At 52.2% G+C, this 17869-nt stretch overlaps 1 protein-coding gene across 1 annotated transcript in view; it reads right to left on the bottom strand.

Annotated features, from left to right (window-relative positions):
- Positions 1–17869, bottom strand: part of LOC135088080 (dedicator of cytokinesis protein 7) — a 67997-nt gene that overhangs the window by 25084 nt on the left and 25044 nt on the right. The window contains exons 23-31 of the mRNA XM_063982967.1: positions 16863–17044; positions 14980–15059; positions 14713–14889; positions 13164–13294; positions 12206–12359; positions 7940–8074; positions 7174–7314; positions 6075–6233; positions 3110–3286 (exon numbers count right to left, since the gene is read on the bottom strand). Of these exons, the coding sequence (XP_063839037.1) occupies positions 3110–3286; positions 6075–6233; positions 7174–7314; positions 7940–8074; positions 12206–12359; positions 13164–13294; positions 14713–14889; positions 14980–15059; positions 16863–17044 (1336 nt within the window). The remainder of the gene's footprint in view (positions 1–3109; positions 3287–6074; positions 6234–7173; positions 7315–7939; positions 8075–12205; positions 12360–13163; positions 13295–14712; positions 14890–14979; positions 15060–16862; positions 17045–17869) is intronic.

The following is a 17869-nucleotide window of genomic DNA, read 5'->3' as shown; positions in this document are numbered from 1 at the left end:
GTTTACTAAGGTACCTGCATGCCAAATTTCAAGTGTCTACCTTACGCGGTTTAGATTTTTTCATACAAATGGTTTTTCCCGCTAACTCCCGTTCCCGTGGGAATTTTGCAATATCCTGTTGTAACTAAGCTTTAAGTTTACTAAGGTACCTGCATGCCAAATTTCAAGCGTCTAACTTAAGCGGTTTAGATTTTTCATACAAAAGGATTTTCCCGCTAATTCCCGTTCCCGCGGGAATTCCTAAGTATCCTATAACCTGCCCAGGAGTATGAAGAATGAATGTACCAAGTTTCGTTAAAATCCGTCGAGTAGTTTTTGTTTCTATAAGGAACATACAGACAGACAGACAGACAGACAGACAGACAGACGGACAGACAGACAGACAAAAATTTTACTGATTGCATTTTTGGCTTCAGTATCGATCACTAATCACCCCCTGATAGTTATTTTGAAAATATATTTCATGTACAGAATTGACCTCTCTACAGATTTATTATAAGTATAGATAGAAACCAACAGCGATACATAGAAAATGTTAGTAATAAGATTTAGACTGATAGTATAGCCAATGACAGGTTGATGATACAAATATCCAGGTCCGGATCCCGGCTCCTCCTGGAACTGCTCCATCTGCCCGTGTCCCCACTGACCTCCATATGCTTCTGCGCCATGTTGCTGAGCCACGTGAGGCGCAGGTCGGGGCTGTGCTGGTAGCCGCGCGCGATGCGGTGCATGAGGTCCAAAAGCATTTCAGGGTCCTCCTAGAACTGCTCCATCTGCCCGTGTCCCCATACTTGGCCGGATACTTGGCAGACCAGATGGGAGGGGGAGACGAAGGGTCGCGAGCTCTTCCAATTCTTCCCCGACGTGGCTGGCAGACTCGGCATGCGCTGGGTCGTACCAGATTATGTTACTTCCCAGATACTCGCGGGGCATGGGTGCTTTAACAAGCGCCTGTGCGATATGCGTCTCCTGAGCGCCGCGGAATGCGAATGTGGGGAACGCGAAGAGGACAGGCACCACGTCTTGTGGTCCTGCCCTTTGTACGAAGACCTACGCCAAGTTCTGCTTCAGGGAATCGTACCCGAGAGACCCGGACCTGTCTGGTACCCCGATCTCGTCTCATCGGAGGCCCCAGAAGGGGGAGAACTGTATTATAGGGACAAGGACGAAGAAAAATAACTTGTAGGGAGTCAAGAAGTGTGGCGCGGTGGAGTGCAATCTGCCCTAGGCAGCCGCAATGAGGGCTATCGTTTTTATACTTAACAGTTGGCACCCCTGGCGATTGACAGGACCTTACTCTACAGTGGCGCCATCTTGATGAGTGCAAATGCGATAGTCCTCCTACCACTTTAGCGCTCACAAGTTGGCGCCACTGTCTTCGCTACTAGCAAGTGACAGGACCTTACTCTACAGTGGCGCTAACTGGTGAGCGCTAAAACGATAGCCCTCACTCCGCGCACACCTCCCGCGATTCGGCCAGTATACCCGCAAGGTTGGCATGGCCATGGGTGGTGGTGGGTTGCCCGTGTTCCCACTGACCTCCATATGCTTCTGCGCCATGTTGCTGAGCCACGTGAGGCGCAGGTCGGGGCTGTGCTGGTAGCCGCGCGCGATGCGGTGCATGAGGTCTAAAAGCATTTCAGGGTCCTCCTGGAACTGCTCCATCTGCCCGTGTCCCCATACTTGGCAGGATACTTGGCAGACCAGATGGGAGGGGGAGACGAAGGGTCGCGAGCTCTTCCAATTCTTCCCCGACGTGGCTGGGAGACTCGGCATGCGCTGGGTCGTACCAGATTATGTTACTTCCCAGTTACTTACGGGGCATGGGTGCTTTAACAAGCGCCTGTGCGATATGCGTCTCCTGAGCGCCGCGGAATGCGAATGTGGGGAACGCGAAGAGGACAGGCACCACGTCTTGTGGTCCTGCCCTTTGTACGAAGACCTACGCCAAGTTCTGCTTCAGGGAATCGTACCCGAGAGACCCGGACCTGTCTGGTACCCCGATCTCGTCTCTTCGGAGGCGAACTTCGCTCGGCTGCGTGAATTCGCGTACGGCTGGCATAGGAGGAGGACCGCTAGCGCTGCACGGCACCAGATGGTGCCATCCGCGCCGTGAACGTCAGGCCCCAGAAGGGGGAGAACTGTATTATAGGGACAAGGACGAAGAAAAATAACTTGTAGGGAGTCAAGAAGTGTGGCGCGGTGGAGTGCAATCTGCCCTAGGCAGCCGCAATTCCGCGCACACCTCCCGCGATTCGGCCAGTTATAACCGCAAGGTTGGTATGGCCATGGGTGGTGGTGGGTTGCCCGTGTCCCCACTGACCTCCATATGCTTCTGCGCCATGTTGCTGAGCCACGTGAGGCGCAGGTCGGGGCTGTGCTGGTAGCCGCGCGCGATTCGGTGCATGAGATCCAAAAGCATTTCAGGGTCCTCCTGGAACTGATCCTTCTGCCCGTGTCCCCATACTTGGCAGGATACTTGGCAGACCAGATGGGAGGGGGAGACGAAGGGTCGCGAGCTCTTCCAATTCTTCCCCGACGTGGCTGGGAGACTCGGCATGCGCTGGGTCGTACCAGATTATGTTACTGCCCAGATACTCGCGGGGCATGGGTGCTTTAACAAGCGCCTGTGCGATATGCGTCTCCGGACCGCCGCGGAATGCGAATGTGGGGAACGCGAAGAGGACAGGCACCACGTCTTGTGGTCCTGCCCTTTGTACGAAGACCTACGCCAAGTTCTGCTTCAGGGAATCGTACCCGAGAGACCCGGACCTGTCTGGTACCCCGATCTCGTCTCTTCGGAGGCGAACTTCGACAGGCTGCGTGAATTTGCGTACGGCTGGCATAGGAGGAGGACCGCTAGCGCTGCACGGCACCAGATGGTGCCATCCGCGCCGTGAATGTCAGGCCCCAGAAGGGGGAGAACTGTATTATAGGGACAAGGACGAAGAAAAATAACTTGTAGGGAGTCAAGAAGTGTGGCGCGGTGGAGTGCAATCTGCCCTAGGCAGCCGCAATTCCGCGCACACCTCCCGCGATTCGGCCAGTATAACCGCAAGGTTGGTATGGCCATGGGTGGTGGTGGGTTGCCCGTGTCCCCACTGACCTCCATATGCTTCTGCGCCATGTTGCTGAGCCACGTGAGGCGCAGGTCGGGGCTGTGCTGGTAGCCGCGCGCGATGCGGTGCATGAGGTCCAAAAGCATTTCAGGGTCCTCCTGGAACTCCTTCATCTTCACCGTGTCGGACAGGATCATGTGTAAGTTGAACACCAGGTCCTTCACCTGAGGACAGAAATTGAGATCGTGAAGCTTCAGTCAAACCAAGGCGGTCAGAACACGGTGACGATTACATGCGCTGTTGTGAACGCTATCACGTACACAGCTTGTACATCTTGATATTAAAGAAGCTTTACAGTTTCAGGATATATTTTTAGCATTAGGACACATAGAACACAACAATGTTAACAGCATTGTTGTGCTCCGGCAGTTAGAGGCAAGATAGCCAGTTCCTCTGTGGTTGAGGATTCCGAGTGAAGCTCACTTCCACCTTCGGCCTGATCATCACTTACCATCAGGTGAGATACAGGCCAAGAGCTTCCTCGTTGTGGATAAAAAAATAAATCCGCAGGGTTTTCAAATAACACACATAATGAGTACTTTGCTATCGTTATTAAACTTAACAGTTGGCACTACTGAACCTTGCTCTATAGAGATCCTGGTCAATCCTTTTCTTTATTTTTTTTTATTGTTCACAAAAGGATACACATCAATACATAAAGATACACTTGCCAAACTGCATTACAGTTTGTCGGCAATAGTTCTCGTTCTTATTGCTCGGGCTCAGTTGCACCAGCTTACTTCAACCGTTGAAGGAGTTCAAGGAGACATGTAAAGTGCCCCATAAGGGCTACCTTTTCTTTTTTGACGGTCATAAGTGCCACTTGTGGTTTAAACTGAATAAATGATTTTGATTTGTCCTCCTACTGCTTGAGCGCTTGCCAGTTGGCGTTACTGTCTTGGCCATCAGGGAGTGACAGAACATTACTCTACAGTGGCGCCAACTGGTAAGCTCAAAATCGATAGCCCTCACAATATGCCACAGTGTTTTCCTTGATGTGTTGTCTGTACGTGACTGACTTGCTTCGGAAAGTTGGTGTCAGGGTATCAGCGACGCAGCGAAATCGTCACCGCTGCCGCTGCTGAGTTGTAGTATGTGTAGTCAGCGTTTATGACACCCAAAGTGGTCAAAAAGTTGACAGCACAATTAAAAGTAACAAGATGGTGTTGCGAACTTTTCGGTTACTTTAGGTGTCACGAACTATTTGGCGCTGATTTTAAGTGAACTGACCTGTTCCGGGAAGTTGGTGTCGTGTAGATCTTGATCCTTCTCAGCATAAACAAGCACGGTCTTGAGCGCGCGGCGCAGTGCGTCCTCGCTAAAGGTAGCTAATATAGCGACATCGTCACCTACTGAGCTGTATGAGCACCTGAAATGACCTGTTCCGGGAAGTTGGTGTCGTGCAGATCTTGATCTTTCTCAGCATACACTGAAAATCAGTGTCTTGGCAGTCACACTGTCAAGATATTACTGAGTGGGTGACCTTTTTTGGCAACTTAGTTATTTTTTGTGTGTATGTCTATGTTGCCTGAATCTGTTGTTGCCAAAATAAAGTTATTTTCTTTCTTTCTTTTCTTTCTACACTAGCACAGTCTTAGGTACACTAAAGGTAGCCGTCGTGCCAACTAGCGAGGATAGCTACATCGTCACTTGCTGAGCTGAGCTGTGTGTACACGATACTGACCTGCTCCGGGAAGTTAGTGTCGTGCAGATCTTGATATTTCTCAGCATACACTAGCACGGTCTTAGGTACACTAAAGGTAAAGCCTGGTCCGTGAGCACGTAGAATTTTGTCCAATGACCTCAAGCTACCCATCCTTATCGCTCGCACGTAATTATATTGCTGTCGCGACTGTGCGACGGGCGCCCGCAGAGAGTGTGCGAACGCGACAGCAACAATTTAGCCGTCGTGCCAACTAGCGAGGATAGCGACATCGTCACCTGCTGAGCTGTATGAGCACCTGAACTGACCTGTTCCGGGAAGTTGGTGTCGTGCAGATCTTGATCTTTCTCAGCATACACTAGCACGGTCTTGAGCGCGCGGCGCAGTGCGTCCTCGCTAAAGGTAGCTAATATAGCGACGATAGCGACATCGTCACCTGCTGAGCTGTGTCCATGAGACTGACCTGCTCCGGGAAGTTGGTGTCGTGCAGATCCTGGTCCTTCTCAGCATACACTAGCACGGTCTCAGGTACACTAAAGGTAAAGCCTGGTCCGTGAGCACGTAGAATTTTGTCCAATGACCCCAAGCTACCCATCCTTATCGCTCGCGCGTAATTATGTTGCTGTCGCGCTCGCACACTCTCTGCGGGCGCCCGTCGCACAGTCGCGACAGCAATATAATTACGCGCGAGCGATAAGGATGGGTAGCTTGGGGTCATTGGAAGAAATTCTACGTGTTCACGGACCAGGCTTTAGTCGTCGTGCCAACTAGCGAGGATAGCGACATCGTCACCTACTGAGCTGTATGAGCACCTGAACTGACCTGTTCCGGGAAGTTGGTGTCGTGCAGATCTTGATCTTTCTCAGCATACACTAGCACGGTCTTGAGCGCGCGGCGCAGTGCGTCCTCACTGAAGGTACCTAATATAGCGACGGTAGCGACATCGTCACCTGCTGAGCTGTGTCCATGAGACTGACCTGCTCCGGGAAGTTGGTGTCGTGCAGATCCTGGTCCTTCTCAGCATACACTAGCACGGTCTTAGGTACACTAAAGGTAAAGCCTGGTCCGTGAGCACTCACTGTTGCTGTCGCGCTCGCACACTCACTGCGGGCGCCCGTCGCACAGTCGCGACAGCAATATAATTACGCGCGAGCGATAAGGATGGGTAGCTTGGGGTCATTGGACAAAATTCTACGTGCTCACGGACCAGGCTTTAGCCGTCGTGTCAACTAGCGAGGATAGCTACATCGTCACTTGCTGAGCTGAGCTGTATGAGCACCTGAACTGACCTGTTCCGGGAAATTGGTATCGTGTAGATCTTGGTCCTTCTCAGCATAAACTAGCACGGTCTTGAGCGCGCGGCGCAGTGCGTCTTCGCTAAAGGTGGCCGACGTGCCAACTAGAGACGATAGCGACATCGTCACCTGCATCTTCACACGGCTGAAGTTCTGCGCAAATAAGCCAGTTAGAAGAAAAGGTGGCATGAAATAGGACACGGAACAATGATTGTTGAACTTTGAACATACATTTCTGATGTGGAATTATGCAATTGTTTGTTCATTTAATGATCGGTTTTTATTTAGAAAACAAACTGTATTTCCCGGTTAGATGAGAAGGTGAGATGAAATAGAACAAGGAACAATGATTGTTGAACTTTGAACATACATTTCTGATGTGGAATTATGCAATTGTTTGTTAATTAATGATCGGTTTTTATTTAGAAAACAAACTGTATTTCCCGTTTTTCTTATTTCATCATGCTGAGTGAAGTTATGACGAGGAATTTTTCAATGGACATAAACATGAGTGAATCATAGATGACTTCAATATAGCGAAGAAGTGTTTTAATAGGTTAGGTAAACAATAATAAAATGGGTCATAGTTCAACTCAGAAATCATTGTTTGTGTATGAAGTAATCGCATTTAATTCTGCAATACTTTAGCTCAGGGATGTTATGGATATCCGTAACCATAACCGAAACTATCGGATATCCGAAATAAAAAAATATTCGTAATCGTAACCGATTCAAAAAGGTTCGGATAGTTTCGGATAAAGGCGGAGTCTAAATCTTAATATTTTTAATATTTGTTACTTGTCTGGAATTTCCTGGCACCATCTGATATCTCCACCTGTTTTACCTTTATCATAGGTGCCGTCATGGTACTTACATAAAGTGGCTATGTGGGTCGCGCTTGCGCAGTTCTAATATCCGTAACCGAAATTATCCGAAACTTTCGGATAATCCGAAATGCTTTCATATCCGTAACCGAAACCGAAACCGGTATAATATTATTCTAATATCCGTAACCGTATCCATAACCGAAACTTCGTATCCATAACATCCCTGCTTTATCTGTGAGATTTTTCTTTTTTTTAGTTATTCTTACGTTTCCAAGCTGATAATGTTGTCGCATGAGTGCGTAGAGAGTGGCACTAGCGTGTGCACGTGTTTGTGGCGCTAGCGCAGCGCAGTGACGTAACAGCACTCGGCAGATACCCGACTCCTCGCCGCAGCAGGACCAGCCCAGCTAAGGAGGAAAGGTAACATAAAAACTATTTGAGTTTTAAGGGGCTCCGCGCAAACGTAAATACTATTTGCTATTGACATAACACCATAACAGGAAACCGAAAATCGACTCGTACTTTGTCAAATGGCAGCAACACAACACAGTGTCTACGTTTGCGCAGGAGCTACTCCGTGGGTTCATGTTGATTATATGAAAATAAAATAATCACCAGTGGCTTGATTACCACACCAGTAGCCTTATTCACGTAACAAAACTTCAACGACAACGAAACACTGAGTTGTAATCCTATCGAGTAATCGTTCTATCAAAATGACCACTGTGAATACGGATTTAGAACTGTTTTTCAATGGGACGACGTAACAAAACTTCAATGACAATAAATCGCTGAGTTGCGATCCTATAGAGTAATCGTTCTATCGAAAATGACCCTTGTGAATACGGATTTAGAACTGTTTTTCAATGGGACGACTTTTGAACGTCAGCGAGATCTTGTCTGTCAAAATACGTAAATTAGGCCACAGATTTAATAGTGCCGGGTTTCCTACGTGACATCAAACGTCGACAAGTGTCTACGTTTGCGCAAGTCTAAACAGTCGAAAATTACTACATATAAGGATTCTCTCACCTTGACGATAAGTGTGCGTAGTGAGGCAAACATGTGTTGCAGTACTGTAGTGCTCTGGTTGCGTTGAAGTGCCCGCAGCACCACTTGTAAGGCAGCGCTGCAAATACTCTGGCCGTGCTCCAGGTTGCTGCATGACTGTAACACAAGTTCGAGTTATTGAAACTTTACTAAATACGTAAAAACGTAACGACAAAAGACTGGAATAAAAGTATAAAAACTTTGCCAAACACAAGGCGTTTTCGTCGTACATCAATAGGTTAAAGCGTTTTAACGTTGAAATAGAACACGCTTTAAAGGCGAAGCCTTGTAATACGACCGTTCAATACTGAACGACTCCTCGCTCGCCGCTGGCTATACAGGGGGTGTGGTCACGTGTATAGTTACGATTCTGGTGGTGCAGTGTAGCTACGTGTCTAGCGGCACAGTAAGTGTAGCCACGTACTGGCCGCGTGTAATTTGTTTTTTGTTTTTTTTTATTTTTTTATGTGACAGGAGGCAAACGAGCAGACGGATCACTTGATTATACCTGCACGATTGTCTTGGAGAGCGGCGCGGCGGGCGACAGCGGCAGCTTGTTCCCACCCAAACGAGTAACCCTGTTAGTCGTTGGGAAAAAAATCCCATCCAGTTACACCGTTGCTCGATGGGACAAAATGTTTTGTCCCAACGAGTCACACCGCTACTGGCTGCAGTGTTAGTGAAAACGTTGGCGGAAAGAAAGAAAGAAAGAAAAAATATTTATTTGACAACTTATAAAAAAAGTACAAAAACAATGAAGAGAAAAGAGGAAAAAAAATGTTGCCAAAGAGGTTACCAAATAACTGGAAGATTGTTTGTGTAATCGAGCGCTTTCAGACAAAAGCCATACGTTTGATTTACCAAATCCCATGGTATATCAGCAACAAGCTCATCTATCAGGACTTGCCATTGCCCACAGTCAGAGAGGAAATAAAGAGCCACACACTCCGCTACAAGGATAGACTTTCAAATCATCCAAACTCTTCAGTACAACAACTCATGACCATTGAAGGCTTCCTATTCAGCAGACTGCAAAGAGCTAGTGTCAGGGGTCTCCTTAGTAGATTCCAGGACAGTTGAGAAACCATGACCACTGAGGGCAACTGAGTCACTGGACTCCACCCTACCCATGACAAAGAACAGTGCAAACGGACACAGGAGTGGATTATTGTAGTTCCCTACAGATTGCCGCTGGGACCACGGATATAAGAGAAAAAAAAAAAAAAAAAAAGAGGTTACCCACTCACCGCGTCACTGCTCCGCTTGTAATCCGCCAGTGTGGAAGCTCACTAACAGTACAGCCAGTAGTAGTGTGACTCGTTGGGACAAAAACATTTTAAAGAGATGCCCCATCGAGTAACGGTGTGACTGGATGGGATTTTTTTCTCAACGAGTAACAGGGAAAAGTCGAAGGAACCCGATCGCGTGGCAGGTCACCAATGCGCTGGACCGACCAAGTGAAAGCAGCAGTGGCGTATGTGACTGCACCGACAGTCTGCCAACAGAGAGAGATGGAGGGAGATCGTGCGGAGAGTTGTATCCGCCTCTACAGCCGATGTGAACAACGCCTCAACGTGACCACGACCGCTCTGCTAAGAGCGAAACGAATGAGAAGAAGAAAAATAATAGGGTTACTCGTTTGGGTGTGACTCGTTGGGAACAAGCGCGCGGAACCATCCTTGCGGCTGCTGGCTGCTATGGTGACGTGCGTACTTGCGCGATGGTCTCAAGCACGTGCATCCTTGCGGCGGCTGCTGTGCGCAGTACCATCCTTGCGGCGGCTGCTGTGCGCAGTACTATCCTTGCGGCGGCTGCTGTGCGCAGTACTATCCTTGCGGCGGCTGCTGTGCGCAGTACCATCCTTGCGGCGGCTGCTGTGCGTAGTACCAGGCCTGTTCCTCTCCGCGAGTTTACATCGAAAACAAAACACGCACGATGGCCCACCTACAGGATACTATTCGACAAGGCCTCACATACGAGCGAACATTGACTCACGCACGCGTATTCTTGTGTATGATGGAAGAAAATAAAGAAAATGGTGTACTAAATACTGTGCAGTATTTAACTGCCTAAATAATAATAAAAACACAGAATGTACTTTTTTAAGTTGCCTCAAGACACTGAGAGGTAAATAAGTAGTTAATATTATTCATGATAATTCAAGCTAAATCATGTATTTCCTCCGCCATTTTCCGCAGTTTGGCACCTCACGTCACATCATTTTACCGAAGTCAGCCCTATAGCTTCGGCGCAGTGCCGATCACTGACGTTTGTCAACAAAATGGTGCTTGACTCTTGAGACAGGCTAAATTACACCATATTGTTAATGACATTGAGCATACGTTTTTTTAAATACCTTCGCGAAGTAAAACTTCTGTACGTAGTACCACAGAATAATAATAAGTACTACGTACAGAAGTTTTACTTCGCGAACGTATTTAAAAAAATGTATGCTCAATGTCATTAACAATATGGTGTAATTTAGCCTGTCTCAAGAGTCCGCAAACTGCGGAAAATGGCGGAGGAAATACATGATTTAGCATGAATTATCATGAATAATATTAACTACTTATTTACCTCTCAGTGTCTTGAGGCAACTTAAAAAAGTACATTCTGTGTTTTTATTATTATTTAGGCAGTTAAATACTGCACAGTATTTAGTACACCATTTTCTTTATTTTCTTCCATCATACACAAGAATACGCGTGCGTGAGTCAATGCTCGCTCGTATGTGAGGTCTTGTCGAATAGTATCCTGTAGGTGGGCCATCGTGCGTGTTTTGTTTTCGATGTAAACTCGCGGAGATGAACAGGCCTGGTATAGTCTGGTCCGTGCTATCGCGCTCGCAAACTCATTGCGGGCGCCCGTTGCACAGTCGCGACAGCAATATAATTACGCGCGAGCGATAAGGATGGGTAGCTTGGGGTCATTGGACAAAATTCTACGTGCTCACGGACCAGGCTTTAGTACCTGCACGATGGTCTCGAGCGCGTGTAGCAGGGTGAGCGCAACTTCTGCGGCGAGCGCGGCGGCGTGCGCGGGCGGCGGCGCGGCGGGCGACAGCGGCTGCTGTGCGCAGTACCATCCTTGCGGCGGCTGCTGTGCGCGGTACCTGCACGATGGTCTCGAGCGCGTGCAGCAGCGTGAGCGCAACTTCTGCGGCGAGCGCGGCGGCGTGCGCGGGCGGCGGCGCGGCGGGCGACAGCGGCTGCTGTGCGCAGTACTATGCTTGCGGCGGCTGCTGTGCGCGGTACCTGCACGATGGTCTCGAGCGCGTGCAGCAGCGTGAGCGCAACTTCTGCGGCGAGCGCGGCGGCGTGCGCGGGCGGCGGCGCGGCGGGCGACAGCGGCTGCTGTGCGCAGTACTATGCTTGCGGCGGCTGCTGTGCGCGGTACCTGCACGATGGTCTCGAGCGCGTGCAGCAGCGTGAGCGCAACTTCTGCGGCGAGCGCGGCGGCGTGCGCGGGCGGCGGCGCGGCGGGCGACAGCGGCTGCTGTGCGCAGTACTATGCTTGCGGCGGCTGCTGTGCGCGGTACCTGCACGATGGTCTCGAGCGCGTGCAGCAGCGTGAGCGCAACTTCTGCGGCGAGCGCGGCGGCGTGCGCGGGCGGCGGCGCGGCGGGCGACAGCGGCTGCTGTGCGCAGTACTATGCTTGCGGCGGCTGCTGTGCGCGGTACCTGCACGATGGTCTCGAGCGCGTGCAGCAGCGTGAGCGCAACTTCTGCGGCGAGCGCGGCGGCGTGCGCGGGCGGCGGCGCGGCGGGCGACAGCGGCTGCTGTGCGCAGTACTATGCTTGCGGCGGCTGCTGTGCGCGGTACCTGCACGATGGTCTCGAGCGCGTGCAGCAGCGTGAGCGCAACTTCTGCGGCGAGCGCGGCGGCGTGCGCGGGCGGCGGCGCGGCGGGCGACAGCGGCTGCTGTGCGCAGTACTATGCTTGCGGCGGCTGCTGTGCGCGGTACCTGCACGATGGTCTCGAGCGCGTGCAGCAGCGTGAGCGCAACTTCTGCGGCGAGCGCGGCGGCGTGCGCGGGCGGCGGCGCGGCGGGCGACAGCGGCTGCTGTGCGCAGTACTATGCTTGCGGCGGCTGCTGTGCGCGGTACCTGCACGATGGTCTCGAGCGCGTGCAGCAGCGTGAGCGCAACTTCTGCGGCGAGCGCGGCGGCGTGCGCGGGCGGCGGCGCGGCGGGCGACAGCGGCTGCTGTGCGCAGTACTATGCTTGCGGCGGCTGCTGTGCGCGGTACCTGCACGATGGTCTCGAGCGCGTGCAGCAGGGTGAGCGCAACTTCTGCGGCGAGCGCGGCGGCGTGCGCGGGCGGCGGCGCGGCGGGCGACAGCGGCTGCGAGCGCGCGCCGCCGCGGAACCATTCCTTACGCCAGCGTTCGCGCTTGCAGCCGCTTGCGGATGAGTTGCCTGCTGGCCAGTCGTGGGATTACAAATACAAATACAAAAAAAAATATTGAATTTAAAACATACATTAACATTTACACTTGTATACCTTAACTAATACAGAAACAAAAAACAAACGGTGAACATTTTTGCTGACTACCGTCAACACCGACATCACTCGTACGTCCATTCAACGGAGCAGCGGTCGGGCGTCATAGAAAAACGAGCGTTAATAGTAGTGCTGAACGGGTCATAATGGCATGTGTCGGTGCGGACGGCCAGCATTAACCACTAAAACTAGGGACTTTTTTTTAGGTGACATTAAGTGGTACACAATGTACTAGTACCTAAACTAGGCCGAGCCTGTATTATAAGTACCAGTTCCTTCCCAATGTTTGTCCTTGTACTAATCTTTATGTATTATGCGAGAAGATTAACACATTGATGGTCAGTAATGTCCACAGGCGTTCAGGTAGTAAAGGATGATATGACAGAACGCCTATAAACGTCATAATTTTTACTCATTTTACACTGACACTACTCACATAGGCGATGTATGTGAATAAGTAGTGTCGTATTGGGAAGTAATTCTTAACCTGTGCTGTCCACCAAAGTGTAAACAGGGGATACAGTAGTATGAGATCGAATCAGAAATGAGGAAATCCGTAAACGAACTAAAGTCGCTGACATAGCCCGACGGATTAGCAAGCTGAACTGGCAAAATATTACATACTTTTTATGAGCTGTCAAAAAGTCACCAATACGTGAATTCAGTGGACCAACTATTGGATGAAAAACATTAATGATTTGACAAACCTTTGCGTCGCATAATAAAGTCGGAGCGGGCAGATCCCTGGCCTAAGATGACGTCTTCAAGCTTGGCTTTGATGTCGGTTGTCTTGCGGATATTCTGTTGCGCACACTTCATTATCTCCTTGCAGCCCTGTGGCAGAAAAATATACATAAGTTAATATAAGCACAGCATTTAAATACCAGGCAGCCGCAGTCGCTATTGTTAACATTCACCAAGAAGTTGAATAAAGCCTGGTCATATGGTAGCAACATAATTACGCGCGAGCGATAGGGATGGGTAGCTTGGGGTCATTGGACGGGATTATACGTTCTCACGGACCAGGCTTTAGAATCTGTAAACGACAGAAGATACCTTACAAGGTAAGTGTCAGGTCTGAGAAACATCAGCTGCAGGATGTCTCGCTGCTGTAGCAATCTGAGGCTTCCTTCTAAGTGCAAAGCGCAAGACTGTTGAAGGTTGCGAGAAGTACCTGGATCCGAGCAGCGCAGGACCGATCGTTATGAAAATCCATGGTGGAGGCCTTTTCTAGCAGTGACGTTACTTGACTAATCGAACGAATAAAGTACAAGGTCTCGTACGAGACACCAGCTATCTCACTTCTGCAAGCTGGCACGCACCTTGTACTCCTGGCACTTGAAGCACAGGTCGATGAGCGTGAGCAGGCGGTGCAGCGAGGCTGGTGGTAGCTCGCTGGCGCAAGCACTGAGCGCGGCGCGGTCGCTCCACTTGTCTCAAAGAGACACAGCCGCGGCTGTCTCCTTGTCACACGCACCTTGTACTCCTGGCACTTGAAGCACAGGTCGATGAGCGTGAGCAGGCGGTGCAGCGAGGCTGGTGGTAGCTCGCTGGCGCAAGCACTGAGCGCGGCGCGGTCGCTCCACTTGTCTCAAAGAGACACAGCCGCGGCTGTCTCCTTGTCACACGCACCTTGTACTCCTGGCACTTGAAGCACAGGTCGATGAGCGTGAGCAGGCGGTGCAGCGAGGCTGGTGGTAGCTCGCTGGCGCAAGCACTGAGCGCGGCGCGGTCGCTCCACTTGTCTCAAAGAGACACAGCCGCGGCTGTCTCCTTGTCACACGCACCTTGTACTCCTGGCACTTGAAGCACAGGTCGATGAGCGTGAGCAGGCGGTGCAGCGAGGCTGGTGGTAGCTCGCTGGCGCAACACTGAGCGCGGCGCGGTCGCTCCACTTGTCTCAAAGAGACACAGCCGCGGCTGTCTCCTTGTCACACGCACCTTGTACTCCTGGCACTTGAAGCACAGGTCGATGAGCGTGAGCAGGCGGTGCAGCGAGGCTGGTGGTAGCTCGCTGGCGCAAGCGCTGAGCGCGGCGCGGTCGCTCCACTTGTCTCACAGAAGACACACAGCCGCGGGCTCTCCTTGTCACACGCACCTTGTACTCCTGGCACTTGAAGTACAGGTCGATGAGCGTGAGCAGGCGGTGCAGCGAGGCTGGTGGTAGCTCGCTGGCGCAACACTGAGCACGGCGCGGTCGCTCCACTTGTCTCAAAGAGACACAGCCGCGGCTGTCTCCTTGTCACACGCACCTTGTACTCCTGGCACTTGAAGCACAGGTCGATGAGCGTGAGCAGGCGGTGCAGCGAGGCTGGTGGTAGCTCGCTGGCGCAAGCACTGAGCGCGGCGCGGTCGCTCCACTTCAGGACCCACACGAGACACATAAGTAAGTTGCGGGATGTCTCGCTGTTGAATGGGGGTTTCGCTGTCTGCGGAATAGAAAACAAGGAAATCAAGATATTGCAATAAAATCAAAAGAGTTTAAATGAGTCTAAATGTTTGGTGGAAGGTGAACTAACCTGTTTAAAGTCCCCATCGGGCGACGTCGTATTGTAGAAGTTGCCAAACTGACCGATGTCACTGTCCAGTTGGAGTATTTCTGCAAAAAAGTTAACTATGTCAGAACTGTCGCAATTTCGATATAGCATTTCGATGAAGCCTGTAAGGCATGGTTTTTAGTAAGGCGGAAAGGAAATAAGATGAGATGAGATGTTTTGAAACCAATCTGAGGTGGAATTGTGTAAAGCAATCGTATCATTTGACAGTTCATAACGTACGATTATTCTGTCAAACGCTTTGTTTAACTGACTTTATTTTTCAAACGCTTTGTTTAACTGACTTTATCGTACGTTATGAACTGTCAAATGATTACGATTGCTTTACACAATTCCACCTCAGATTTCGTTATTTCCATATCTCTCCGTTCAGCAGCAAGCGAGAGCGCGAGAGATGTGTAGGGCGGTGTGGGATATGATGTTCATCCACAATAAGGAAGCTAAGGTGTTAGTGCTTCCTTCCGAGCGGGTGTTGTGCTCGGGGACCAAGGTCCAATTTACACCATCTTGGTTTTCGTATGCTGGGCAGGGCAGAAAACTCCGACACCGCGTTGCAGGATTGTACGCGCGGTGGAGTGTGCCATAGTGCAGTCGTAACAGCGCCATCTGTTGGTACAAGTTTGTAGTGGCGTATCGTAGATGTCGCCACAGCGGTATCATTTTTCTATTGAATTGAGCTGCGAGCGAGCCAGCAACGGTGGCGCGTAGCGTGCTAAATATTATTGGCAGGTAGTTGCTAATTGCTCATAAGATAGGCCCCCTTAATTGACATTTATTGTCCGTGGTGCATAATCTTTTCTTAAAGGTTTTAAACCTTTCGTTTGTCACCTGTCATCCGCTTTGCAATGGAGGGAAGTCGAACCTTAATTTCGAACTCCTCCTATGTTCTTCTGATTAATTTCGCCGGCCGTTTGGTGTAGTGGTTCGAAACGGACTACTATTCCGGAGGTAGCGGGTTCGATTCCCGCACAGTACAAACATTTGTGTGCATGAACATATTTGTTTGTATTGGACTGGGTGTTTCCTATGTATAATAAGTATGTATTTACATTCGTTGCGGGTCCAAAGACAGTTTAACTTTCCCCCGGGACAAACTTAACCTTTAATGGTTGGGTTTTTATGGCGGTCAAGCTGTAGATCCTGGCTACATCCGTTCGCCACGCGCGCCTCGAGCTCGGGCGGCAGGCCGGGGGTCGCTGGGGCCCACCTTTGTTGTTGTCCAGGCCGCGGGGCAGCTGCGGCAGCGCGTCCAGGGCCACCTGCACGAGCGGCAGGTACAGGGCTGCCACGCGCGCCTCGAGCTCGGGCGGCAGGCCGGGGGTCGCTGGGGCCCACCTTTGTTGTTGTCCAGGCCGCGGGGCAGCTGCGGCAGCGCGTCCAGGGCCACCTGCACGAGCGGCAGGTACAGGGCTGCCACGCGCGCCTCGAGCTCGGGCGGCAGGCCGGGGGTCGCTGGGGCCCACCTTTGTTGTTGTCCAGGCCGCGGGGCAGCTGCGGCAGCGCGTCCAGGGCCACCTGCACGAGCGGCAGGTACAGGGCTGCCACGCGCGCCTCGAGCTCGGGCGGCAGGCCGGGGGTCGCTGGGGCCCACCTTTGTTGTTGTCCAGGCCGCGGGGCAGCTGCGGCAGCGCGTCCAGGGCCACCTGCACGAGCGGCAGGTACAGGGCTGCCACGCGCGCCTCGAGCTCGGGCGGCAGGCCGGGGGTCGCTGGGGCCCACCTTTGTTGTTGTCCAGGCCGCGGGGCAGCTGCGGCAGCGCGTCCAGGGCCACCTGCACGAGCGGCAGGTACAGGGCTGCCACGCGCGCCTCGAGCTCGGGCGGCAGGCCGGGGGTCGCTGGGGCCCACCTTTGTTGTTGTCCAGGCCGCGGGGCAGCTGCGGCAGCGCGTCCAGGGCCACCTGCACGAGCGGCAGGTACAGGGCTGCCACGCGCGCCTTGAGCTCGGGCGCACGCAGGCGTGGATCGGCGTCGTGTGCCGCTAGCAGAGACACTACTGCGCCTACTGCGCTGCCTTGCAGCATCGGGCTCCTGCAACACGACGTAAGTATGAGCTGATGCTTCACTGCAAGAGCATGACCTTCTCTAATTTCTAAACGTCAAGTCCCAATGGTTTTGTCGCTGGACCATAGTCCAGACCCATCGTAATCAGAGCCGCGTGCGCTGCTCTTACTAATTTTCAATACTGAACCGCGTGTGCGTGATTTTTGAGGCCTTAAGGGTAAAGAAGTCTCGCAGTGTAAAATTGAAAGCCTCTAACGAATCCATGCGAGCGAGAAAAAGTCCTCGCCGGGCAGTGTAGTGGGACACTCACTGCGGCGCCTGGTGGGACACTCACTGCGGCGCCTGGTGGGACACTCACTGCGGCGCCTGGTGGGACACTCACTGCGGCGCCTGGTGGGACACTCACTGCGGCGCCTGGTGGGACACTCCCTGCGGCGCCTGGTGGGACACTCACTGCGGCGCCTGGTGGGACACTCACTGCGGCGCCTGGTGGGACACTCGGCGCCTGGTGGGACACACTGCGGCGCCTGGTGGGACACACTGCGGCGCCTGGTGGGACACTCACTGCGGCGCCTGGTGGGACACTCACTGCGGCGCCTGGTGGGACACTCCCTGCGGCGCCTGGTGGGACACTCACTGCGGCGCCTGGTGGGACACTCACTGCGGCGCCTGGTGGGACACTCCCTGCGGCGCCTGGTGGGACACTCACTGCGGCGCCTGGTGGGACACTCACTGCGGCGCCTGGTGGGACACTCGGCGCCTGGTGGGACACACTGCGGCGCCTGGTGGGACACACTGCGGCGCCTGGTGGGACACTCACTGCAGCTCCAGCGCGGCGGCCAGCTCGGCCAG

The sequence above is a fragment of the Ostrinia nubilalis genome, chromosome 3, assembly GCF_963855985.1.
Source record: "Ostrinia nubilalis chromosome 3, ilOstNubi1.1, whole genome shotgun sequence".
NCBI classification, from domain to species: Eukaryota; Metazoa; Arthropoda; class Insecta; order Lepidoptera; family Crambidae; genus Ostrinia; species Ostrinia nubilalis.
Note: the sequence above shows the minus strand (reverse complement) of the source record. Positions and strands in the feature narration are given on the sequence as shown.